This window comes from Crinia signifera, chromosome 1, assembly GCF_055691185.1.
Source record: "Crinia signifera chromosome 1, ASM5569118v1, whole genome shotgun sequence".
Classification (NCBI taxonomy): Eukaryota; Metazoa; Chordata; class Amphibia; order Anura; family Myobatrachidae; genus Crinia; species Crinia signifera.
The window spans coordinates 408,065,710-408,093,279 of record NC_139217.1 but is presented as its reverse complement, the minus strand read 5'-3'; the positions used below and the strand labels follow the sequence as shown (position 1 = coordinate 408,093,279).

Below are 27,570 nucleotides of genomic sequence, written 5' to 3'. Positions count from 1 at the left end.
GTGGCCATGGTGTACAACGGAGCTCTTTACCTTCCACACCAGTCTAGTTCAATACCATAACTTCGCAACTGTGAAATAGAACAAAAAAAAAAAGCCCCATAAAAAAATAATAATAATAATTTACAAAAATCACACCTAAACTATGCTCACCCCCAAAAAATAAATTGAGCTGCTAAACACTGTTGTTTGGGGCGGTGGCATATTGTGCGTGCTTCTGAAACAGCACACCACGTTTAACCCGGTTCCCCGTGATAGAAATGGGGGATGTTATTAGTGGTACTTTTGCCATCTGCAATTTGTGCTTCATAGATCAGCAGCAGGGACGTCTCTTTGGAATAATGGGGCAGATGTATTAAGTCTTAACGAGAGATAAAAGCAAGGGTGGTAAGGAGAGATAAATACCCAGCCAATCACCTGCTAACTGCCATGTTACAGGCTGTGCTTGAAAAAAGTCAGTAAGTAGCTGATTGGCTGGACGTTTATCTCTCCTTATCACCCTTGCATTTAAATCTTGTTAAGGCTTAATACATCTGCCACAGTGCCTGCAACATGGCAGTTAGGAGGTGATTGGCTGGACGTTAAGGCTTAATATATCTGCCCCCTAGTTTGATAACTATTTCAAATAAGTATTTCCTTTATGCAACTCATGATAAATGTGATGTATTTTATTAGAATGCAGAAAAGTTTCGGGAAAGAAACGTTTAGGGAGGGAACAATATAAAACTCTTCCAAACTTCCCACTAAAAACAAAACTTGAAGTTCTCAATCACACATCCAACAGTTCCCATGCCTATATATTAGGATTGGTGATCTCATATAGACATGTTGCAATGGCACTAAAGCACCTGTCGTTTCCAGACCTGCCTAGATGTCCCATCACTAACTAAACTATGCTATAATAACAAGATGAGAAGGCAAGTGGAAGAAATAGGTTTAATTAATTTCTAAACAATTAGTCAATAAGCCAACAGTAAAATGCTGGATTCTGGTAAGAATGAAACCATGATCACTGTGCTGATTGAGTGAAACAGATACTTGGCATTCTTCGTGGTTGACACTCGAAAAACACACGCTGTACTCTGGGAACGTTGCTGACCAGCTGATTTCAGCCGCTCCGTGCTTACATTGGGGCTGCATTAAATAAAACTGTGATTCACAGTATTTAAATAACCAACAAGAAACTAAAGACATTAGTCAAGGTGAGCACGAACAGAGTGGCTCTTATATGGGACAGACATGCCCAGTAGTACACATTGCTCGTTTTTGACTAGCATGAAATGTTTTTTCAAGTTGGAATTTGTTTTTGAACCTACACCCACTTGTCTGCTAATAATATAATTAATGTGCCTCGCTTGCAGGTACAGCCAAACCAAACATAGGGACAAAATCGGAAACTAAGTTAGCCTTGAAACCACAATTCGCTTAAACATATTCTTACTGTGCCGAGTAGATGGGGATTTAATATGCACTTGGATAGCAAATATTTTCTAAAAGACAAATTTAGATACAAACTGAGCCAAACGACTTACTTTGTATTATTTAGGCTGCCTAAACGTACACCCTCCACAGTATATGAGACGTGAGGCATAGTAAGGCCCATAGGGTCCCTATAATAAATGGCAGACACCATTGCAGCCATCTAGGTGGACCACTTCAAAGAAAAGTATAATTGTATCCTTTTTTATCTTATTTTGATAGGATGTGCAAAACTGGTTTTATTTTCATTCCCTAAACTCCATCCAAAACCAAAAATTAAATGAGAATCAGTGTTACGCTAGGCTCTTTTAGCGGCTCCCTGCCCGATTCTTAAAGGGCAATATGTTCCCTGCCCCTCTGGCAGTGCCCTGTTAGAATAGCCTGCCCGTCCACCCCTGTGTGAATAGATGCTGTGCACATTAACCAGTGTGCTCAAGGGAAGCCCAGCACCACCGTAGGTGCCAGGCCCACCCCCCACAGTATCGTCACCGAGTCTCGCAGGCCCCTATCATGCTGCCCCCATACCTTGCCATGATCCTAGAAGTACCACAACATATTATACTTACAAGGTTGCAGCAGCAATATCTTCTTATGTAGAATTGTGGATAATGTGTTAAAAACTAAAAATTACATAAACGGAATGTAATTCATTTATCAAATCTTCAAGTAACCATCATTTTAACTGGCTCAAGAGCATCCCAGTCAGTTTCAGCATATTCGCCGAAACTGTAATGGTATTGATAAATAGGCCAATCTCCTGAAGGAGAAATTCCTAACCAAAGGACATAATGAGAATATGGTCGAAAAGGCTAAACAGAGTAGGGAGAAAGATAGAATGGTTATGCTTATTGAAGATGGAGGGAGAAAGAAAACTAGGGAGGAGAATATCCCATTTGTTACACAGTATAACTTCCAACACAAACAAATAGAATCAATAATTAAGAAACATTGGGGATTGTTGTTCAAGGATCCTTTGTTAAAAGGGTTGATTGAGGAAAAACCCAAATTTGTTTTTAAAAAAGCCAATAATATCAAAGACAGCATTGTGCGTAGCACTATAAACATTCCGAACCCTAAAGGATTGGTAAAGTAAAAGGTTTTTATCGCTGTGGCTCGTGTATGCTATGCACACTTTGTAAAATCAATACTAAAGGTGCGTACACATGGGGGCGATATTGGCTGAAATCACTGGGAATATGGTCGCTGAGCGACCATACTGCCAGTGATTTGGAGTGCTGCTGGTGATAAATCGCCAGCTGTGCGCTCCCGTGTGTACCCCCTAATGGTCGCTGGAGCATGCTCCTGCGACCAGCGGCTTCCCCCGACAGAGCAAGAGGTCAACGCTGCTGCTCCCCCCCTTCCCAGTGACAGACGGCTACGTACTGCTGCTCCCTCCCTCCTGGTCTCTCCCCACCCGCCCGGTGACAGTAGACTGCTGCTGCTCCCTCCTCCCTTCGGAACTCTTTCCCCCCGCCCCGTGACAGCAGCAGTGTCTCCTTTTCATCGCTGATGAAAAGGAGACACTGAGCAATATGATTGCTGGCGGTATATTGCTAGCAATATATCACCAGCAATCATATAGCCCTGTGTGTACACAGCATAAGATCACTCACTACCGTTCAACACAAACAGGGAAACTATACGAAATTTCATCACATGTAATTCAAAATATTGTGTTTACCTTCTTGAGTGTACATGTGGGATGCAGTCAAAATCCAGACAGGGTCATATTCCCGACAAGGACAAAATCCCGACATATAGAATGTACATGTGAAACAGTCAACATGACTTTCGATTGACAGGTCGACATGGGTTTTTTAACTGACACGGTCAGCACGGATACTGTATAACCTGAGCCGCTAAGTAGCTAACATGCCACCTTTTGGTAGCAGTAGGTTGTGCTGGGGAGATCTAAATATATTTCAGTTTTAATAAAGATGGTCTTCAACAAAAAAGCTTTAAAACCCTCTATTTACTTTGCAAATGTAACAGCATTTGGTAGTGTATGTGATGACTTGTTTAGGTAGGATAGGGACATATAGGTGGCATAATAGATCTGGTCTTAAACACGCAATGTAATAAAAAAACGTTGCATCCAACAGTTGGAGATTGGCTATGTCTCCCCAGCCCAGCTGTTCAAAACTAGGATTGCGTCATCCAACCTCACGGCTGCCCACTGCACCAGAATACTGACCAACTAAAGGTGCCCAAACACTGCCTGCGACGTTTCGCAGCAGTGTACGGACACTCAACAGAGTGCGAGCCGCCGGAACCTTCCCGGCGGCAGGGACACATGCGATCTGTTGTGATGGATCGCATGCGTCCCTGCTTCCCGCCCGCCTCGCGCCTGGAGGAACGGGTGGTCGGACGGCCTGCCAGTCTGACCACCTGGTCGGGTCCGATGCGCACGGGACCGCGCATCGGACCCGATGGTATGTCAGGAAGAGGCAATTTGGTCCGATTTAACGGGCCGATTGGTCGCAATCGGCCCAAATTGCCTCGATGTATGGGGGCCTTAAGATGACAGGAAGAGACCACCCCCCTATATTCAGGACTGTTAAATATGAATTACCTTCATATATGCAAACTCCTTCATGGCCGCCAGGCGAGACAGATACAGCCATGACATCTTTTGCCGATGCTGGTGATAATCCCGCTTGTTCTTAAGGTTACGAAAAGAAGTTCTTCCGAGGCGGTGAAGTTTTAAAGCAAATTGATTATCTTCTCCATCTGCAACAATGTAGATATCTACAAGCAGCAACACAAGTTAGATTACTGTACATATTAAATATATACTTGAATAGGATCAAGACAGAAGGAATGGCAAAAATGAACATTGTGAAGCTATAAAGCAAATCTTTTTTGTGCTCAGTCACTCTCCGTAACCATGTGACTTTCCACACGCTGCTACATTTCTGTTAGATATACTGTATGTTTGATAGGCATACATTTAAGTAAAAAGCTTTCTATTAGATACTTTTTTTTCCTGTTACATTTATGGACACAACAATCTGCCAGAGTCAGGTAAAAACAGTTTGGAATGATTTCAGTGGACAATAACTTCAGGTCTCTGCATACAGATTTGCAATTCATTACTTTATCATCAAATGTGTACATAATTCAGGTATTTTCATATTGAAATCTGGCATATTTTAGTAATAAGTGAATATTTGGATTAAAGATGACCTTTCCACACAATGCCTAGAGATGAGCCCTGAGAGTTGCATTATCAGGGGTAGGGTCAGTGCTTGGAAGGACCCCGTCTCCAATTGCTGCCTCCTACATAGTGTGAACAGGACCCGGGTTGCTCAACTTGGGTTACAGGTCCACACTGCTCAGCAACCGACCTGGGATTAACACTTCTTTTAATCAGGGTCGGAAAGCCCAGTTGTTGGACCTGGGAAATTCAGAAAAGGCCCTTTCACATTGCACAGAGACCCAGGTCGACCCACCAACAACCAGGGTTATTTTGCAATGTGAAAGCGGTATTAGTTTCAGTGGCAAATTTTACCCTTCCAGCCCAAGTAAAATCTACCACCCCACTCAGTGAGCCAGAAGCAGTCCATTACTGTGCTGGCTTCACTGTGACTGGCAGCAACGTGCTACTTGTCAGTCACAGAAACACAATGCAGTGGTGTTCCCTCCCTCTGAGACTGCCAGTTCGGGCTTCAAAAAGCCTAGAGCTGGCTACCTGTAGAAAACCACTCCCTGCCTTTTCTTACAGCCCAACCCGGCTTCTATGGGCTGCAGACTGTGCAGTCCATAGAAGCCAGGGTTTTGCATTTGCCCTGTTGCACTGTGGGGACTATGCTGGTCTTGGTCCCTGAAGAATTGATACAGCGGCTGCATATTTTTTCCACAGCATGTTTCATTGTGCTACGTATATAAATAATGGGGACTTCCCAGCAAAACTGAAATGGAAATCCCATTTATCATATATCTAATTAAAGTATATAATTTTATATTACATGAATAGATCTAAATCCTTATCTTCCAAAAATAGATATAATGCCTTACAGTACGCAAATATCTGAGCAAGCCTAACTAGAACCTTACACTGTATGACTCGCAAAGCTGCGAATTGTGCAGCTTTGCAAGTCCAAATGAAACCCACATGACCCCGCCCCCCCCCCCCCCCCCCTTGCAGTTTCCCTGCATGCATGCAAATGGAAGTTTTGCATAATAATCCATTCGCAGCTTGCGGGGAGGAAATTTAGTTGTCGCCGACCATCAAACGATTTCTACAGTGCTCGCAGATGTAAGACACCTCTCTGTGAGCGCCCGTGCAGGAAGCGGTCGGGCAGCTGACATCCACTGATGTCAGCTGTCGGCCCCCCACACCATCGGGAAATTACCATGGGAACGCCCATGAAACACTTAGCGTCCCCATGGGCGCAGCCCGTCACCGCCGCCCCATGACCACTGCCCAAACTGCTAGGTGCGAACGGGATGGCGAACAAGCAGTTCGCCATGGCCGCTTGCACCAAGCATCAGCACATGGAGAATAAATGCACTTGTGCAGATGCTAAACACCGCTCCCCTGTGAGATCCCATCAGACAATGCTCTGGGATCCGATCAGAAAATAAAAAGGTCTACAGGAAGTTACAGCAGAATGGCTGCCACATGTCTCGCATAACAATCATCAGTCTCTTGGTGTGTACTAGTCATATTGCATTACAATTAAGACTTGGATAAAAAGACGCGATAAGGCCTCCTAGTACTAGCAGAGTCACACAGGAGCTAGCAGCTTACTTGTGCCAAGCATTTCACATCCATGGCATACTGAGGCTAGTTGTAGGAGGATACCTTTGTGGGATCAAACCAGTCTAAAGACATAATGACAGTTTGAGTACTTTATTTTTTTTACCTGATTCTTTACCAACACCCATCTGGTTCCCAACCGATGTGACAACATCCCGAGAAGAGAGAGTTCTCAGTGCCAGGTAATCATACCCACCATAAATTAGCCGATAGCCCTGAACAGCTAAAACACATAACAGGGAGAAAATAAAATCACCACATGAATCAGTCAGCATACCTGCATTTATATCATCTTGCTTTTATATCCCCACAAGTGGATGTGGTAGGTTCACCACAGTAACACTCCACAAATACGGTATAACAATAGTCCCCACAGGACTAATTCGATAGGATACAAACAATTTGTCGTTAAAATCATAAAGTCTCACTCATACTCCCCAGGATTTTAAACCCGGTACAATCCCAGGTTTTTAAGAATCCCATGTCAATTGCAGGTGCGCAGGACCTGGGATTTTAGTCCACAAAAATCCCGGCAATAGCCATTCAGACATACGCTAGTACCGGGATTATGCGCGTGCATGTGGAAAATCCAGGGATTTTTGCCTATTTATGTCTAAATTTCCGTTTCGTCTAAATTTTTGGGAGCAAATGACAATTGTCCTACAGGCAAAATAAACAACATATGTCAGCGTTGTAAATAACGTAAACAACGTATGCCAGCGCTGTAAATAGAATAAACAACGTATGCCAGTGCTGTAAATAGAATAAACTTTGTTTATTCTATTTGAATTTTAGAGGAGTGACAACCCCTTGCCAGCTGCTGATAACAGTGGATCACATACCTATCACTCTTTGGTCCTACAGACAAAATTGACTCTTAGGTCAATTTAAGGCCGATACACACTAGATAGATATTAAAGACGTAAGATATTGGTGAACTATTTCCCTTGACCTGATCATGAAAGATATTATACATACACAGTGAACACTTGGTGCAAACGGCAGGAGCAATATTGGCAGATTGAACTGCATGTTCGGAAGATGTCAATATCATTAACAGTGAGCGCGGGGGGGGGGGGGGGGGGCATGCGCATTGTTATAGATGTTAGGCATACACACTAGAAGATATTGCCATCAATATCGTTCAGAAGCCCCTTTCTGAACGAGATTGATGCCAATATCTTCTAGTGTGTATGGGCCTTTATGCAGATGATTGCTTTTTCCCATTTTCCAGTGTTTGGGAGCAAATGGTCGATTGGAACGTGGTCCCAGAAATTTCCAGACTTTCATTCCAACCAGCCAGATTGGAAAGATAATCTTCTAATGTGTATGGGCCTTTAGAGGGGTATTCAATGAATCAGTGAATCCATGATTTCACTATTCACATATGCAGATCCAGCTCTTTGAAAAACCAAATCTGCATTTGCAAAATGGGCGCTAAATTTTAGAGTTTACAGACGATTCTGCGGGAAAAAAAAAAATACGTGGATTTGCGGATCCACGTCTTTGGAAAATGTGAATTCCATCTATTCTTAGCGGAAACGGCTGCTTTTTTGCTGTTTTCCCGCAGAATCGGAACATTGAATACAAGTATTGTAAGGTGAAAAACATATTAGTGATCTTCCTGATGGTCAAAGCAATTTCTCCTCTCCTCATACCAGAGCTGATTGTCAGTACACACCACTAATACTACTAGTATGTACTAATGAACAACAGAAAGATACCTTATTCTTTCCTTCATTACACTGCACCGGGCCGCAAAAGATATCTTCTGAAAGGCTTTGCAGCACAGCCAACCAGAAGATCTTGTATGTTGACCTGTGTTGATGCACAGTCGGGCATACTAGACTACATGCACAATTTGTCATTCCAATATGACTAAACATGCCAATATCCTCCAAGTGTGTACCTGGCCTAACAGTTTTTCGCAAGGATATTTTATGGGCTGACTTGTTAAAAAAAGAATTGGTCACGCTTATTCTACTTCAAGGATGATCTAGTTGTATAGATTGATGTGCTAGAGTGCAAGGAAGAATGTCACCAATGGCAATAACACAATACAAACAAGAAAGGACTCACTTTTTGAGTGGTCATACGCAATAAGTTTGTGCTTGACCAACTCTCGCAAAACTTTGTTGCAGCCTCCATGTTTGAGACTGGCTATTGAGGCAATTAAACTGGGTGGCACTACCTCATGGTTCTTCATGCCCATTTCAACCTAGAAGACAGAAAAAATAAATAAATGTATAAATATAATACACATATATATATATATATATATATATATATATATATATATATATATATATATATTTGTTAATTAGCCGATTATGACAATACATCACATTTATTATAATGTTGTCTGTCTGGTATATCAGTATCAAGCAAACGCTTTATACTAAGACCCTATAATACTATGTTTTTGTATGAGCCATAGCATTCATTTTACTGCTACTAAGGTTAACGCACAAAATGTGATAAAGTGAAAAGTGATAAACAACCAGCTCCTTATTGTCATTTTTCAAACCCAATTTAGATAAAAATATACATACAAACTGGAAATACACCTGTCTGGTTTGGTACATTTTGATATCAAGAATTTAACCTGATAAGACACAAACCATTGCAAAACATAGTGTAAATAGGTTTAAAATATATAACAATTTATTGGTCTCACAGGACACTTACAAACAAACAGGATAAAAAGCATATAACCACCGACTGTGGTAAAGGTTCCTTAGACACCAGGTTGTTACCGTTCCCAAACAGGTCCCAAAGATGGAATTAGGGAGAGAGAGGGTGCCGGCTCCTCTATCCTCCACAAGCACTGTGCATCCAGTTATCTCCGTGGGCCTAGGTTGCAATGTCAGGCTGGTGACATCTTTGGGACCTGTTTGGGAACGGTAACAACCTGGTGTCTAAGGAACCTTTACCACAGTTGGTGGTTATATGTTTTTTATCCTGTTTGTTTGCAAGTGTCCTGTGAGACCAATAAATTGTTATATATTTTAAACATATTTGCACTATGTTTTGCAATGGTTTAGGTCTTATCAGGTTAAATTCTTGATATCAAAATCTACCAAACCACAGACAGGTGGATTTCCAGTTTGTATGTACGGTATATTTTTATCTAAATTGACTTATCGCCTAAGCGCACATATGCACTAATCCCTACCACTGTATCTAAACGTTTGTAAGGCCTGTGGTGAAGGTCTTGTGTGTGAGGTGGGCTGCACTGGTGTAGTATCAACGCCATCCACGAACCAAACCCATTATTTAATAATTTTTCAAACCCAGTCTATAACATGGCTGTTAGGGCCTGATTGGCTGGTGGTTATCACTTTTGAAGCTTGGTGCATCTGGCCCAATGACAGAAAATATCCTAGATTATAAAAGGCTAAAACTGCTCCTCACCCTTATGAGGGGAAGTTGTGCACACCGGCAGCCACTAGATGAGATGGTTTTCAATGGAGCAATTAAAGTGTTGCTTGGTTCGGCTGCGCATGGCCGGCAGTCCTGACATTACGGTTATATTTTTCTATTATTTTGACTTTTAACTAGTAATTATTTTTTTTTAAAAAAGGGGGATGTACCAAAAACCCCAAGTGGCTTCTATTTTAATAATTTGCATGCCTTGAGGAAAAATACAGATGTTGCACCATTCAATTGCGAATATCGTGGGCGTCCACTTATTTCAACTGATGGTGTCGATAGGTGTAACCAGAAGTGTCCAATCATTTACGCAGGTAAGCTTTGTTAATTTCGGCATGAACAGTGCGAAAAAGTGTGCTCAGATACTCATGCCCAATGGCACCAAAATTTGGCCTGATCGCAAGGCTGTTTTAGCAGGTCGCCCTTCAAAAATAGCCTGCCAGTGCTGTGCTGCCGTGTGAAAAGATGCTATGCGCATGGCATCTTAATTACATGAAATGGAGAACTTGGGAGAAGCTCAGCAAGCAAGACTATTAATGATATTGACGGGCCAAGCACACTGCACTTCTGATGTTGCACCCCAAAAGTGCCATAATGGGGATGCATTCCCTCACTGTCCAGCGACACCCCGTTGTCAGCACGCTTGCACCTTCAAAGTGTGCACATGTTACCCCCTCACCTCTGTTCCCTGCCTGGCAGTGGTTGGGATGCCGTTGTCGGTATTGGGACTGCTTGCATTCTATTGACGAGATGCTGATTTGGACAGAACTTAAAGTGTGTTCTCAGTTTATCGCTACCTGCAGGAGTTGTCAATGTGAGTGCTGACATTCTAAGCATGTCCTCATCCAAACTGGAACTCGTCTATGCTAGCACAATCATGTTAAACCCAGCAGCACGACTATCGGTGACACCCAACACCATGGCAGGTACCTACCTACTACTCTACCATACAGTGGGACAGATGTATTAAGCCTGAACAAGAGATACACTGGAGAATGATCAAGCACCAGCCAATCAGACCCTAAATGTCATTTCTCAAACACAGCCAGCAACATTGGTGTTAGGGGCTCATTGTCTGGTACTTTATTACACTCCACTGTATCGCTTTCTAAGGCTTAATACATCTGGCCCAGTAAGCTCGGCCATTGCCCTGAATACATCATACCTCCCAACATGACCTTCTCCAGGAGGGACACAATGGTCTGTTTCTGGACTTCCCTCTTAATTTAGGATTGCCATCCTGGAGAGATCCATGTTGGGAAGTATGCCACATGGACAGTATATCCTATGGAAATACACTGTACAGCGGACATGCTGTGATTAGTAGTTCCACAACAAGTAGAGAGTACCCTTCTGTAAAATATAAACAGACCCCCACTCGCGGCACGGGCCCGTACGTACCGCGGTGAGCACACGAAAGTCATCCCTGGACAGGTACCGAAGCAGCACCACGTTCAGCTTCCCCATGCTGCTGCCGCCTGGCTGGAACGCACAGCGGCTCCTTCACTTGCGTTCCACCTGTACGTACTGCCTGCGTCACCACGCCATGTCCGGCTCTGATTGTCCTGGCAGCTGTATAGTGCCTACAGTTTCATTGCAGAGCATACCTGCTGTAAGCAGTATTTATAACTAACACCGTGACTCCAATAAAAAATATTATACATGCAGGGGAAATATTGAGCGGGGTGCAGTAAAGCGAATTTGGCGATGGAGCTGTTGATGTGTTGTTGGTTTTACCGCCCTTCCAAGTCCCTGGCTGCCTAGGAGAAAACAGAAAAGTTTGAAGTGGGCGGGCGCATGAAGCGAGAGAGAAAGAGAGAGAGAGTGAGACAGCTGCCTGCAACCGCCGGTATCATCAGCACTGAGCACACCCTGTATGTATCACACTGACCCGCCGCAGTCACCTTGTAATTGTAGTAAGGCAAGAGGATAATTATGCTGCGTGTGGGAGGGTGGTATACCTGGAGTCAGAGCCACATGTGGTTCTATAATATTATTAATACCCCCTCCTACACAAAGGTGTCTATATACCTAGTCACAGAGAGAAATGCAACCTATCATGTCACTGTTCCATTGCCAGGCAGTAAGACATGCATATCCCCTAATTTGGGGATAATGGCACAATAATTATAATGTATAGTAATGGGCCCATATGAGCCATCTCCAGCGCTCTACAACAGAAAGTTGGAGGTATATTTTGCCTAGGTGTGTGTAATAAAAAGCATTATTTAATTTGCACGCTTTCGCATACAGTATGCTCAGACTGAATGCGCTGGTGGCAAACAAAGCAGCATTTGTGCCAGACCAGAGTTTCCCAAACTCCAAAAATGACAGTCGAGGTTTTAAGGCTATCCATGCTTGAGCACATGTGACTTAATTAGTACCTCTGCCAATTTGATTATTCATCTGGACTCAAGCATGAATAAACTCTGGACTGTAATGGCGGAGTTTGGGAACCTGTGGGCCAGACTGATGTCAAGAGTGCACATACACTTTATGCCCTATCAGATATTGTGTACTTGTGTCTGGATAGGGTTAGCAAAAAGTGGTAAAGTTAAAAATAAAAGTGTCTACTTTTGGCTTAGAATAGTGAAAGTAAATTTTTACTATAATAATAATAATATTATTTATATAGCACTGTTTCTCCAATAGGACTCAAGACACTTAACATATAGGCAGGTATTCAATGCTGTGCGCGAGTGGTGACAGCGAGCAGAGCTTCCTGCTCGCTGTCACCACTCACCCTGTCAGTATTCAAAGCAGCCCCCTCATACGCCAATGTCCCCTCACTCCATTTTTTGAGCGAGGGGGAAATTGGCGTATGCGACTCCAGAAGCAGCGAGACTTGCGGCTAAATACAGCGAGTTTTCTGTATTTTCCGCGGGTCTCGCTGTTTTGGGGAATTCTCGCCTTCCTGTGATGGCGAGGATTTCCCCAGAACATTGAATAGAGCGAGCGGCTGGCGCGGGGGTTAAACAGCGAGGATCGCTGGTTTTCTGTGATCCTCGCTGTTGAACCCCCTCGCCGGCCGCATTGAATACCTGCCATAGAAATAATGCAATACAGTACAGGAACAATGAAGTACAGAAAAGCTTTTCATAAACAATACCCCCCCCCCCCCCCCCCCCAGATGAATTACGGGAGATCCTAGGTACTGTGTCATTTAAACAACCTACTGACTCTGTGGTTCTCTTCTTTTAAAAGTCAAATGTTTCCTGTGGTAGTCCAAATAGAAGTGTCAAGTAATACAATAAAAAGTTGCTTGGTATAGTATATGGGCTATTGAGACATTGTTTAGTGGGTGTGGCTACACCCGGCCACACTCTTATGCCGCCCATACATATAGTATGTGCTGACCATAGTTTTTGAACTAGATTGCATGGTGCTTTTTCACCAAAATGTGTTGCAATCTAGTTTAAAACGCACAGTGCGCATTGCACTGTGCATGGGCATCTTTCGGGCTTTATTCAGAGTAGTATGCAAATGCAATGGTTTGCACACTGCATTTGTTGAGGGTCAACAGGGGATTCTGACATCCGGACTGGCAATGACTTTGTGAAGGCAATAGGAATGGCATTCAAGACCCCAGGATAGAACTTGCATGGTGGTCCAGTCCAGTCCTGTGGTGGATTATGCTGTTGGAGCCAGGGAAGTCCAAGAACAATTTGCTGAGAAGCCTTAGGAATTACAAGAAGGGAGATGGCTTCAGAATAAAAAACTCCACCAAGTGACAGGCTACAGGTTTATTCAAAATGGATCCATTAGGGATTTGGCTACCATACACTGCGGTTGGGGTTTAGCTTGCAGACACTTCCTAGTAGGGATCCAGTGTTGTGCTACTAGGTCCGCAGTGATGAAGTTCCATGTAGCTCTGGAATTCAGGAGGGCTGAAATAGCAATATCTCCCTGCAGCTCTGGAATCCAGGATGACTCAAATAGCAATATCTCCGACAGGAAGAAACAGGGACGCAGTTATGATGGAGACTTAACATTCCTAGCTTCAATTCTCCTCTGGAAGCTAGGATTGTCCTTTTCCCGGACGCTTAACACAGGTTGCAAGGAGATGGTCTTTGTCCCCACAATACAGAGTTATTGTTGGTGGTGTAGTTGTCTCTGCTTTGTAGCAGTTTTTTTTATAAATCTTTCTCTAGCAGCAAAATACCAGCTGTAATTTACTGGAATAGAGCAAAACTGCTACTAAAGATGACTGCGGGTGAATTGCTGAATTTATGCAGTATCCGCTCTTTAGAATGTGTACTGTACCAGTAATAGGAAACAGCTGTGAAAGTGAGATAAGCACAGTATAGCTGTGTACACACGGCTGCGATAGGGGCTGAAATCGCTGAGAATATGGTTGCAGGCAACCATATTGCCAGTGATGGGAGTGTGCCCCGGCGATAAATAGCTGGGTGCACGCTCCCGTTTTCAGCCCCGTTCTAATCGCTGGTCGCAGGAGCTTGCTCCTGCGACCAGCTGATTACCTCTGCGACACCGCCGGCATCTCTGGTCGCTGATGAAAAGGAGACACTGAGCAATATATTGCTAGCAATATATGGCTGAGTAATATATCTCCCCCCGTGTGTACGCACCTTAACTAGTGAGCAGGACCGGTGGGATTGCTGCAGCATGGAGTAGCAGGATTGCAGGAGTGGCTGTGGTACCAGATCATCAGGATATCTGGGATATGTGCTGTAATAGTAAAAGGGATTCGTTGTGAAATTAGGATGTGCACAGTACCAGGTGAGCAGATTTGATGTGATGGCCGCAGTACAGAAAAGCAGGATTGCTGAAGTGGCTGCAGTACCAGCGGTTCAGGAAATACTGGAGGGGTATTGCAGGGCCAGCTATGCAGAATAAGATGATGAGCCAGAGAGTGCAGCACATGGAGGTTGCACTAGTCTGTTGGTTCCAAATGGAGAGAATGCAGGAGATTGCTGCAGGTCAGTAGGACTGCTTACAGACAACAAAACACTAGGGATTAACCTGTGCTGGGAATCCAGATTTATACTCCTGGCGCTAATATGATTGGATGAAGGAATCACCTGACAGGAATCCAGCTTTCAATTGGGTCTGGAGTAGTCTGCTGACAGACTATCATGGTGACGTCTATAGCTGATTTTGGAATGAACTCCAATGTAAACATGGGGTATTGGGGAATGGGACAGTATACCTATGCACTAATACCCACCAAGAAAATGATTTGGAAAATCAGGTTTAATGTATATTTAGTATCCACAATATATAATTCGTGTGCCTTGGCACAAGGTTACTGTGTGGAGGTGCTCCCCTGAGAGTAAAAATGAAATCAAAAGAAGAAGAGAAAGTACTCTCTTGGTTTGGGGGCACGCTTTTTTTTTTTACTGCGAAACGGCCGTTTGTCCATTGACTTACTTACAGATCAGAGAGGAGATACCAGTCCCTCCTGACCTTTTTGAGACCCCTGAGGGAATTTCAGCTTCAGCATCTCTTACCCAGGAAGGATCCTGTGATAGTACCGGTTGATCCACTCGGGTAGTGGTAAGATCCCCTTTTAGGGGAACCAATATACTGCTGCTGATATAATCACAGTATCTAGCATTTGTTACTATAACTATAAGAAATTTCTATATATAGACATTGAATGTGGGAGACCACATAAAAATACCTTGGGGTGTCTGATAGAGAGATTGCTTCTGTTGTTTAATTAAAACATTTGCATTAGACTGTTATATAGCTACACTGCCTAACATCTGTTACTACAGTTATAAGAAACTTCTATGCATAGATATTTAATCTGCTCCTGCTGATTATCTAAAAATATTGGCACAGGACTGCGACAATACTATACTATCCAATATTTGCTATTACAGTTACAAGAAACTTTTATGCATGGATATTCAACATAGGAGACAACAGTAAACAAGAGGTCTGGTGTTAGATACAGAGATTGTTCTCGCAGTTTTCAATTGTTTAAAATCGCTATACATAATTATCTCCTATTTTCAGGTGGCACAAAAAGACGAGACACACCGCTCATCACCCATCAATGCCAAGAGCACATGGGAGAAAGCAGCGTGTGGGGTAATCCATAAGTGTCACCAATCTAACTACTATTCTATTATCACTTTCTGGTTATACCCACCCACGATCGAAGGGACTATTCCCTGCAAGGGCATTGGCCAATCAGGGGGGTCCTTTCCCTAACGTGGATAGAAGTAACCCACTTTTTCTTATCCACATCTGCAACTGAAACACGGAGCAAACTCGCTCAATTGTGGGGATTGGGCAAACCAATCCATTACGACAATCAGCAGCAGTTCCCGTGCAAAAACCATCTTGCGGGGATAAACTGACACACCTCTACCTAACCTAAATCTATTTTTCAGTCCTTGCTAATCTATTTCTACTATGTATATTCTATGTCTCTGAAGTGATATAGAGCAGCAGATTTTGTGAGATCACCACACGACAAAATTGACTTATAGAGAATAAGATAATGTATGTATGCTGACAAAAGCTTTTTTTCCCTCATTATTTTCTCTCATACTAGGGGTACTCTCCCTTATTAAAATTGCTTGTCAAAAATTCTTTATATTGACAAAACACAGCAAAAGAAATTCGCTATCCTCTCACCTAACATAGGTGTCCTCTAAAATAAAATTCCTTATAACACTTAAAGGATATCACTACCGCTAGATAAGCAGTTTTGCACATAAGTATTTAACGAAGTATCCTCAAATCTGTAGAAGATACTGCTGGTCATAGACGGGAGTTTACAACAATAAGGAATTGTGTGTATGTGTATCTGTTTTGTATGTCATGTATGTTTAAACGTAATGTCCGTATCTATTATTGAACTATTTTAAACAACTAATAAATAAACGTTAAGTTTTAAAAAAAAGCGTGCCCCCAAACCAAGAGAGTACTTTCTCTTCTTCTTTTGAATGAACTCCAATGGTCAGATAGATTGAACAGGTTAAATGTAAATTTGTGCTATTATCTGCAAAGAGTGCAAATATTTCTGACTTTTGGAAATATCGGGACTGATTGAATACCCCCCTTATCCGTTTTGTCTGTCTTATAAAATGTGTGTTCTTAAACCTGATCATCTGTCTGTCTGTTTGTTTTTTTCAGTTCCTATCATCCACAGCTATAAAATAAAGTACATATATATCAGGATCCTATGCTGACAGCATTCCCTGCCTGGTCCAAGAAAAGAACATGTCCTCCACACACTTCTCTTCAGGGGAGACTCTTCAGGTAGCTTTGTCTCTGTGCGTTTCTATATAAGTGTTCTTCTTTTTAGTTGTGTTGCAGGTACCTGTAATTATTTCAGAGTACACTTGGGATAATGCATGCATTGCTACCATGAAATGGCACAATTAGTGACTAATTGAAAAGGTCTGTTTATGAAGCTGAGGCAAACATATTATCTATTCTAGCCTATCACTTGTTTTGTTACTGCAGTGTTTTTGTGCCACCTACCACCACCTGCAAAGACCTTTGTGACACTTGCTATACCCAATAATAGGGATGATTGTAGCTGAAGCATGTGCGTTTCACATTAACTTTTTATGGGTAGTGTTAGAGCATGTAAGGAAATACATGATCATCGAAGACCCATGATAATAACTCAGTGATTCAGTAAATCCCCATACACACTAGCCAATTCTATCTATATGAGCTATATCAGCAGTGATTCTCCCTGAACTCCCATGCAAATAATATTGAGTGTATAATGAACAATATTGGTATACAATATCATTAAGTATCGTCACCGGGACCCGCTGAACATGCGGCTCATTGGCTATATAGCCACATTGACCTGCATGTTCAACACATTGGAGGTTCATTAATGAGGTAAGGAAGCGCACTTTGTTAACGATATTGCATGTACACACCAGACTTATTGCTCAGCCGGGCCCTTCCGAGCAATAGCTTCTGCATTCTCATCTAGTGTGTATGGGGCTGTAAGGCTAGATTTGTACCGATTTCACCTGTTCACAAATCGGGTCAGTGTGATTTTCCCTCATGTCCGATACCTGCATGCAGGTCCGACCTTGGACCTCCCTCCTGGAACAGGGGTCGCATGTGATCCGTCACAAGAAAAGGGCAGCATGTGATGGATCCCATGCAACCCTTCCCGGGCGGCTCGCAGGTGATCGCCTGGGTGTACACTGCTGTGAGAAATCACAGTAGTGTATGCCCAGCTTTACACTGCAACCAAAATTCAATGGCAAGGATTACCTTTTAGTTGGATGTTCGAAAAGATAACCTTAACGTTAAAGCTGGCCATACAGTACATCAGGATGACCAGCATCAGATCCCAGTCGTCTCATGTTTTCCCATGCTGCCCCACGCATCGCACCGAAACACCTCACAATGGCCCTTATTCAGATCTGATCCCAGTACAAATTTGTTCTCAAAATGGGCAAAACCATGTGCACTGCAGGTGGGGAAGATGTAACATGTGCAGAGTGAGTTAGATTTGTGTGAGTTATTTTGTATCTGTGCAGGGCAAATACTGGCTGCATTATTATTACTCTGCAATTTAGATTTCAGTTTCAACACACCCCACCCAAATTTAACTCTCTCTCTGTACATGTTACATCTGCCCCACCTGCAGTGCACATGGTTTTGTCCATTTTGAGAAAAAATTTGTACTGCGATCAGATCTGAATAAGGGCCAATGTGCACTCAAAAAGCACACAATGCATCACATGACCTGTCAAAATCATGCGTTCAGGCCTGTTTTAAGTGTATGGCCAGCTTTAAACATATTAGGAGAATGTCCTCAACATACAACTTGCACCAAAATTTGAATACCCACAAATTCAGTCTCTAAAAATGGCCATCTTTAGGTTACCATTCTTGTCTGCACACCATAAATGTACTTTGGCATTTGCACACTACCTCCAACTTCTGACCCAGACCCTGTTTTAGGGAATCAAAATTGCAAATTGGCTGAAAAAAAAGATGTTTATGTACAATAAAAAAGCTGCACCTCGCACATTACATGGGACATGTCACTCCCACCTCTGCTCCGCTGTCCGCCATTCCCCGCAGCCTGCGGCCGCCCAGCAGCGCCGTTCAGCGATGTACGCCACAACCCCGATGCCCCGGCACACACACCAGGTACAGGGACTGATACCACCTATTTTGTTAATTATTGCATGACATGTTGCTTCTACCTGTTCGTTTTTGCTGTCACCACCTATTTATTTGGTTGAAGAATAACTACATATATTTATTTAATAAATCAATACATATATGCATAAATAATTATTATATGTCATTAGGCAAACCTAAGTTTTTATTTATGTTTACACATGTTTAGCACTATGAAAATGAGGGATATCTGATGTTAAGAGGTTTAGAGGGATAAGGAGCAAGTAGCAATAAAAGGAATGTAAGCTTCCTGTACATTCAGATTATGCCTTGCACCATTAAGGGATCCCATTTTTCAAATGTTTTGGCCTTGTGGCTGGATTAGCCTATTAAGGCCGGCCTGAGACTGGTCTTGTGTGCTATAAAAAAAATGGTGTCATATATGCTGTATGTCGATGGCATATGTGGCACTTTAATGATTTTTCCAGCCTTTTCACATGCCCACTTGCCGCCAAATTGGGGGCGTGCACTAACGTCATGTCAGCTGGCCGCCCTGATGATGCATGGCCAAGTCTGCATTCACAAGGGTACGCCCAGCATTTCTTTGGGCGCTCCCACCATTATTGTGCTACCCGGTCCCCTGCGTCCGTCCCCTTCCCGCCTATCAGTTAGCAAAAGCACCGCAAGTGTGAAACTCGCAGAAGGAGTTTGCTTCGCCCGCTTTGCGCATGCGCAAACACCCACCATTGCCCGTGGACGCGAAAAATATTTCACGCAATAAAGCCTTTCACAAGTTAAAGAGGCGGAGCCCCCTACAACAGTGTGAAGAGCGCCCGTAGGCACGATGAATCGCCTAGTAATGTATAATTGAAATGCACAGTCTGGAACTAATACCTAGAGGAAAAGGTGGGGCCCCCTCAGACAGGGGGGGGGGCGGGGGCACACAGAGGTTTCCCCTGTACACCTGTGGGCCAGTCCAACCCTGGGTATATCCACTGTGTGCTTCTACACGGGTGTGGTATGATCTCCCGATAGTCGTGATTCCGATGCTGTGGGTTCAGTGATTTGCTGCGCTCGCACAGGTTTGTATTCTTATTCTCCCTCTACGGGGGTCGCAGACCCCTACGAGGGAGAATAGCCCCTGTAACTTGGGATCCAGACTGTCTGGCTTTTATTAGTCGGAATTCCAAAGTCAGTCTACTGATGGTCGGAATCCCGACTGTTGGGAGGCCATCCGGTACCCCTTCTACATATAATTCACAAGCCTGTGAGCACTTCACACGTAATGGTTCATTTCATTATGCAATTTCCAATCCTGCTGACATTATCTAACCTCTACTGTGTATTTAATTTCACTTATGAAGTTTCTGAAAACTCTTTGACCTAATGGTATGGTAAAATTTGACATTTTTCTTAATTTGGATCGCAATTAGTTTCCTGGAATGGATTCCTGGGGAAAAAAATATAGTAATTTATTTGCCTACTCTTTTCCCGAAATCCTTTGCTAGACACCCTTTTCAAGAGCAAGGGGATGCTATAAATAATTCTCAAGAAGGGTTCACACATTTAGCATACCTAGGGGTATTTGTCAAAGTTTGGAGAGAGATACAATTGTGAGAGATTAAGTACCAATGAATCAGTTCCTAGCTGTCATATTTCAAACAAAGCCTGTAAAATGTTACACTAGGGTGTTATCCACTTTTCACCCGATTCAGATGGATCAGGGCAATAAATAATTTGAAAAGTGGGCAAATTGCATGTGTTTGACATCCAATCAATGTACAGTCCCATGTGCATCGGATCCGAGTCAGAAATCGGACATGCCGCACGTACGACATCCTTGCGGCAGTGGGGTATGGGAACGCATATAATATATTGTATGCAACTGGACTGCATACAATAAAGCTGCTGAGTGGGTAGAGGGGGGTTGGATGTGACTTCTTCCCTTGGAGAATTCGCAGTAGCTGATTGACTAGTACGGGATACGGTCGGTTGGTCGACCTAAAGATGGTCGACAGTCATTAGGTCGACACCGTTGGGTTGACATACTGCAAGGTCGACAGGGGTCTAGTTTGACATGAGACAAGGTCGATAGGTCATTAGGTCGACATAAGCATTATGTCGACATGGTCTAGGTCGACAGTCAAAAGTTTTTTCACAGTTACACAGTGGAAAACCCCATGTCGACCTTTTGACTGTTGACCTAGACCATATTGACCTAATGACCTGTCGACCTAGACCCCTGTCGACCCCTGTCGACCTAACTGTGTCGGCCTGATGACTGTCGACCATCTTTAAATCGACCCAATGATCCATACCCACTAGTACTTTATCTTTCACAATTGTATCTTTCTCCAAGCTTTTTAAATACCCCTTTAGGTACTTGTTTCCTACCACGGCGCCCATCGCATCGTATACCATAAGCCATACAATGGTATGCGATGCGATGTTACGCGATGGCAGCCGATGTTATACAATTTTAAATCGTATACCATCGCATTGTATGCCATTGTATGCCATATACAATGATATATGATTTAAAATTGTATAAGCACCCTAATGGGTGTTTTCAATGTTAAATGGGCCCCCTATAAGATTATTAATTGTATAAGCACTGTAATGGGTGCTTACAATGTTAAAAGCACCCACATGCCACCCCCACTATCAACACCAACCCAAAGCGTGGCGAGCGACCTCCGACCTTTTCATACCCCCACCATCCGCGTCGGCGTGGAGTTGATTTCAGATAGTGCGGCGAGCTCAGTGAGCCACTGAGCCCGAAGCGTGATGAGCGGACGTGGAATACATGTAAAGTAATACGCGTCCCCTAGCCGTGCTCGCTGCGCTCGTCACACTATAGAATATCAACTCCACGCCGACGTGGATAGTGGGGGTATGAAAAGGTCGGAGGACGTGTACCGTTGCTCCTCGCGGGCTTGCTGCGCTCGCCACGCTTCGGGTTGGTGTTGATAGTGTGGGTGGCGTGGGGGTGCATTTAACATTGTAATCACCCATTAGGGTGCTTATACAATTAAAAATCTTATAGGGGCACATTTAACATTGAAAAAAACCCATTAGGGTGCTTATACAATTTTAAATCTCATCGCATGCAGGAATATCGTGGGCGCCGTGCTAGGAAACCGCCCTTTAAGAGAAGGGAGTGTAAATGTTAAAGTGAAATAACTTTAGTGTACAACAATCTCAGTTTGTCAGTGTAAAATGATTTGCCTTGGATTCCATCGTTAGTCACGTCATACACGCTGGCTGTAGATGTCATATGCAGTTGTAAATTGTTGTGGTCTTATCCCAGTCTCATCTGGCTGGTTGTTATTGTAGATGCATTTAGTAGAATATGCATCGTTTATTTCCTGGAAGCCTGGTACTTCTAAAGCATTTTATTTGCATTGCAGTTTACAGTACATTAAATATTGGTTACAGAGCACATTTTGCTTTCAATGCCAATGCTCAAACTAAATAATGCTGCATTATTGGAAATTTATGATGTGTTTTAGAGATGTTGTCTTTTGTGTAAATGTACGGGAGGCGCAGAGGAAGCTTACGGCTTTATTTGGTATTTTTGTCTGGTTCTGGGCACAGTGTAAATGAGACATTTTCTGGTTCTGCAGTATATAAACAACTGTATGTTTTTTCTGGCTCAGCGATGTGTTTGACTAGTGGATGAAAACTCATGTCTTTATGTATAATGCATGCAGGTTTAGACGCCAGCTTTTATAAGATCCTGAAAATAAGTATTTGTGTTAATGCATCAATAACATACAGGTGTGCACAACAGGATGGCGTTGGGCATGCAGACACATCAATGGAGAATGGCTGCATATTGATCCGTTTGTCAGATTATATATCTTACTGGAAATGGCAATGTTGATCCGTTACTATATTGACTTAATCAAAAGTCCCAAATTAACCCCAGGAAATCTCACTGAGGAGAAGTGTAAAGGTTACATTAAAAAACCAGATGGGTGATTTTTCAACACCCAATTTATTGCATTAGACACTTATGGATTAATCATGATATGACCGGCTTTTTTATATCGCACTCTTGTATGATTGGAGTTCAGTACCTGTGGAAATGTACTTGACCATTGAAGTTGCAAAGTGAAGAGAACAGTGCCCAGGCCTGTCTGGGGCTGTCATGTGAGTTTTGTGGAGAGATAGTCATTTCACACACACTTGTAAACAATCATTGTTCTTAAAAGTGTACAGTACTCATTGTAGAAATTCCATGGTTTATACTGCTCTGCAAGCAGGGGCGAATTTAGGGGTCAGGCCGCCCCTAGGCACAACATTTTTGTGTCCCCCCCCCCCCCCCCCCTATTTTAATGTAATCCATACTTGCCTACCCTCCCGCATTTAGCGGGAGTCTCCCGTTTTTTCAATCCTCCTCCCGCTCCCCCGCAAACCCCTCGTTTCCTCCCGGTTTTTGTCCCATTCCCCAAAATTTTTTGACTGCGCATTCGCGAACGCCATGTTTCGGGGGCGGGGCCTGAATGCGCGACATAATTTATTATGCCGGCTACCGCGGGGCTGTGTGGGTAGCCGTGGTGCGGCAGCAGGAGCTGCGGGAGCCGGGAAGCGCACAGAGAGGAGCAGCAGCATTAGACTGTGGCAGTGAGTGAGACGGGCAGCGGGAGGCCGGGAGCAGCAGCGCTGCAGCAGTAAGTATGTAATCATATATGTATATACATTGTTATTTACATATTTCATAAAAATTTAACTGTAGCCCACCTTAATATTTTTTTAAGCACTCTGGACTGCTCACTGTACGGAGGACCCGGAGGGAGGGATGCACTTATTAGTACAGTGATTAGCACAGTGTCTCTGTCAGTCTCTCTCCGGCTCACACACTGTGACTGACTGAGTGAAGGGAGGATCTGCGTGGCACTCAGCTCAGCTGCTGGATACACAGCAGCCAATAGACTGTGTGTGTGTGTGTAGAGTAGCCAATGGGCGGGAGCCGGCAGCAGTGAGCCTGAGCCATTTCTGGACGCGCAGGGGGACCGTCAGAACCAGCCACTAAGCGGTGATGTAATGTGCATGGCAGAGTGGGTGGGCAGTGGCAGGTGACGAGCGGCGCTGCCAGCGACATATGATAATTCATGTCTGCGGCGCTCGTCACTCGCCGCTGCCCACATGCTGTGCCATGCTGCTATTTAACAGAATGTCAGCCTGCCTGCCACCCCTTAATTGGTGCCGCCCTGAGGCCGGTGCCTCACTGGCCTAGGCACAAATCCGGCCCTGTCTGCAAGACTATGGGGTGTATTAAATGCTTTCTGTGAGCTGTGACAGTGAGCAAGGCTGACCCTCTGCACACGCCGTTTCCCCCTCGCTAGATTTTTGGAGCGAGGGGGAAACGGTGTGCGTGGCCGCTAAAACAGCGAGGCTCGCGGCTAAATGCAGTGGGCTCCCTACATTAGCCGAGAGCCTCACTGTTTGGGGGAATCCTCGTTGTCCTCTGACAGTGAGAATTTCCCCGGTGCACTGAATAGGGTGAGCAGCCGGCGTGGGGGTTAAACGGCGAGGATCCCTTGTTTTCGGCAATCCCACCATTTAATCCCCTCGCCGGCCGCATTTAATATGGCCCTATGCCTAAACTGCACATGTTGATCAATCTGCTTTCAGCGGCTTACAAAATTGATATATCATGTTTCACTGTGACTTCCCTGTATGACACTGAACATTTTTTTTTTAAAGAAATGTTCATTATAATATTAATTAGGGAAGCAAGGAATTTGCAGATGAAAAACAAATCTTCTTTAGTCCTTTTACAATTGGAAATTATTTTCTCAGTTTTCATATCCATTGTATTTCCATCCACATGTGACTAAACCTTTGCGCATTTTATATATAGCTTCTAACACATAATCCTCCTCCCTTCGGCCGGGGTCCTTACGTCTCCCATCCTGTTCAGTCTAATTAGATTTCATTTAAATAATTACAAGTTACAGTTTGCAGATTTCATTCCTCGATTCCTTCCATATGAATACCATTTTTCCCCCCTTCCTTTCATTTATATTATGACAAGCCAGTTTTGTTTGGTCTCTAATTTGTTGCACATAACTAACTGCTAAGTGCTATGATCGGTCAGATTGTGCCACTTGTTTCATAAACAAAAGAACCAACAAAGACCCAGCGACCCTTTTCTACCCCTAACGCTTTACTTGCCTTTGCCAAGTGTACAGTTCAGTGTTCGGTCACCTGTATCTGTTGGTTTAGCACATTTTAAAATAGTTCTCAGCACCCTTCTTGTTCTCTGTAGCTTATTTTTAAGCTTCAAACATTGCCTGGCTCATTATTCCCCACAGAAGGTTAAGGCCTTCTTGTCAGACCGGAACTGCTCACTAATTAGAGTGCGCCACTTGGCACCGAACGTGTCGTGCCTGCTAGCTGTCCTACTGCGATCACTTCTATTCAAGTTCCCTTGTTATAATTGTACAATGGCCATGAGTGTCAGCGGATAACTATTGCCTGGACACCGTATAAATCATTAAAATCTCCTCAATACAATAATAACCAAAATATATATATATACTTTGTACCAGAATGGATTTGATCCTATAGCACATTCATAAACAGCCTTTACTATTTATTACAATGTATATGAGAAAATGAAGATATTTTAAAACATAAATTAGTAGATAATTTTTTTATGTACATCTGATCCAAAAAATATCACACTTTCAATAGCTAAAAAAGATAGAACTAATATACAAAAAGTATTTGGTACTTATGTAATATCTGGGCTCCCGTTTTTTCTTATGAGACCGCGTCCCCTCGCGGGGCTCGCTGCGCTTCGGGCACGGTGGCTCGCTGCGCTCGCCACACTATATAAAAACAACTCCATGCGTAGTTGGATAGTAGGGGTATGAAAAAATGGGGTGCATTTAACATGGGAGCCCAGATAATACATAAGTACCAAGTATTTTTATTACAGAGGTTTATTCAGATTATGAAGATTTTGGTAAATAAAATGGCAATATTGGGGCTGATTCAGGGCCGCTCCTTGCACTGATGGTCGGGGTTTATGCAGCGAAAGACTTTGGCTAGTTACACACTTGCTGGGCCGTTTGCTGCGGGGAGGGAGGGCTGGGGGCGGGCACCGGGCTGGAGCAGTGAAACGTCCAGCATTTTATGGGTGTCCCCATGAAAACGCTGCCTGTCGGCGACCATCGAATGATGTCTCGAACACATCCCCTCGCATGGCAGGGAAGGATATCGGGGGCTGGGGGGGTTGGCCATACGGGAGGTGCTCGCTAAGCATGGATGACCGCTGCTTAGAAGGCCAACCTGAATTAGGCCCATTGTACAATCTTATAAAAAGCAAATGCATGAAAGAAAACACAAAGAACAATAACATTGGCGCAGTATTTGGTATTTAGCAATGGGCACAGTGCTGAGTCAATTTGTTATTCTTATCGTTAATTAATTTGAGGATATAAAAACACTTTTGAAACATACAGATGGAGCAGGCATCATTCTTGGCCGGCGCTCGCCAGATCCCTTGCACTGGCGTGCGCCTGCGATAGAGACTGGGACGCGCGTGCGTCTCACACGCACGTGTGTCCCAGTATCACGACGGCTGGGCAGCGTCTCCCTGCCCGTCTCCGCTTCAGGGAGACGCTGCCCAGTTCGGGAAGCGGCAGGGACCGGCGGCGGGCTCCTTTTGCCAAGGGGCGCGCGAGCGTCTCGTGCGCGCGCGCGCCCCTGGCGATTCTATCGCCATCCCCTGCAAAGATGGAGCTCGCTCCATCTGTATACACAGTATATATTTCAAAAGTGTTTTTTATGTCCTCAAATTACAACGATAAGAATTACAATAAAACATGGTCATTGATAAATAGAATTTATAAGGCCCATACACACTGGGTGATTTTTAGCTTAAAGCCGCCCAGTGTGTACAGCCCAAGCGGTGATCTCCCGCATCATTGCCGGGAAAGTCGCTCATCTGCTTGTGTTACCAGCAGATGAGCGGCTTGGAGGACAGCTCTCCATAGCACTGCAGTATGCAACGCCGTCCTCCCCCGCTGGCGGTGCTGGGCAGGGAGAAAGCCGCTTGGTGTGTATGCACTGAGCGGCTTTCACCCCGGTCATCGCTGTTTATACACGTTGGGCATAATTGCCCAATGTGTATGGACCTTTAGTCTTTTACAATATTGGAAAACGCAATTATGCAACAATAAAGAAGGCACAATACTGGATATTTAGCAGTAGGGACTGGTTCCTGTTGATAGATCAACAGTGTCTAGATAGACAATCAAAAGTCGACACCAAAAGGTCAACATGCAATAGATCGACACAGACACAAAAAGTCAACATACAATAGCTTTACAAGGTCAAACTGTGAACACTATCAAAAGGTCAACACATGAAAAAGTTGACATGAGATTTTTGAAATTTTTTTTTTTTACATTTCTTGGACTTTTTTCATACTTTATCATCCACGTGGACTACAATTTGGAACGGTAAAGTGTGCCAAGGTAAGCGGAGCGAGGCATCAGGCCCGGCGCATGGTGAGCGTATGCGTTACACTATATGGGGGTCCATTTCGACATTGTCACCAGAAATTGTGAAAAAGCACGCCTGCCTTTTCCATGTTGACCTTTTTCACCACGACCACATATTGCTTATCGACCCTTTGTCAATGGCGACATAGTGCATGTCGATCTTTTTAATGTGTTGATCTCTTGACTGTTAACCCATAGTGACTGTCTACCTAGACACAGTTTATTTAATAATACACACCTGTAGGGACAATGTCGAGTTGAAGTAAACATATAGACAATTAAACATAGATT

General features: G+C 43.7%; 2 protein-coding genes across 4 annotated transcripts in view; one reads left to right on the top strand and one right to left on the bottom strand.

Moving 5' to 3' along the window:
- The window catches only part of RIOK2 (RIO kinase 2), a 51,407-nt gene extending 39,949 nt beyond the window's left edge, over window positions 1-11,458 (bottom strand). The window contains exons 1-4 of the mRNA XM_083151740.1: window positions 11,072-11,458; window positions 8,318-8,456; window positions 6,345-6,461; window positions 4,049-4,224 (exon numbers count right to left, since the gene is read on the bottom strand). Of these exons, the coding sequence (XP_083007866.1) occupies window positions 4,049-4,224; window positions 6,345-6,461; window positions 8,318-8,456; window positions 11,072-11,137 (498 nt within the window). The 5' untranslated portion in view covers window positions 11,138-11,458. The remainder of the gene's footprint in view (window positions 1-4,048; window positions 4,225-6,344; window positions 6,462-8,317; window positions 8,457-11,071) is intronic.
- Window positions 11,295-27,570, top strand: part of LOC146016524 (uncharacterized) — a 111,735-nt gene continuing 95,459 nt past the window's right edge. For 2 of the 3 annotated variants that reach the window (XM_083151739.1, XM_083151737.1), the window contains exons 1-2: window positions 11,297-11,544; window positions 16,784-16,909. In XM_083151739.1, coding sequence (XP_083007865.1) covers window positions 16,871-16,909 — 39 coding nt within the window. In that variant the 5' untranslated portion in view covers window positions 11,297-11,544; window positions 16,784-16,870. Of the gene's footprint in view, window positions 11,545-16,783; window positions 16,910-27,570 lie in introns of all 3 variants that reach the window. The other variant, XM_083151738.1, reaches the window with a different exon arrangement.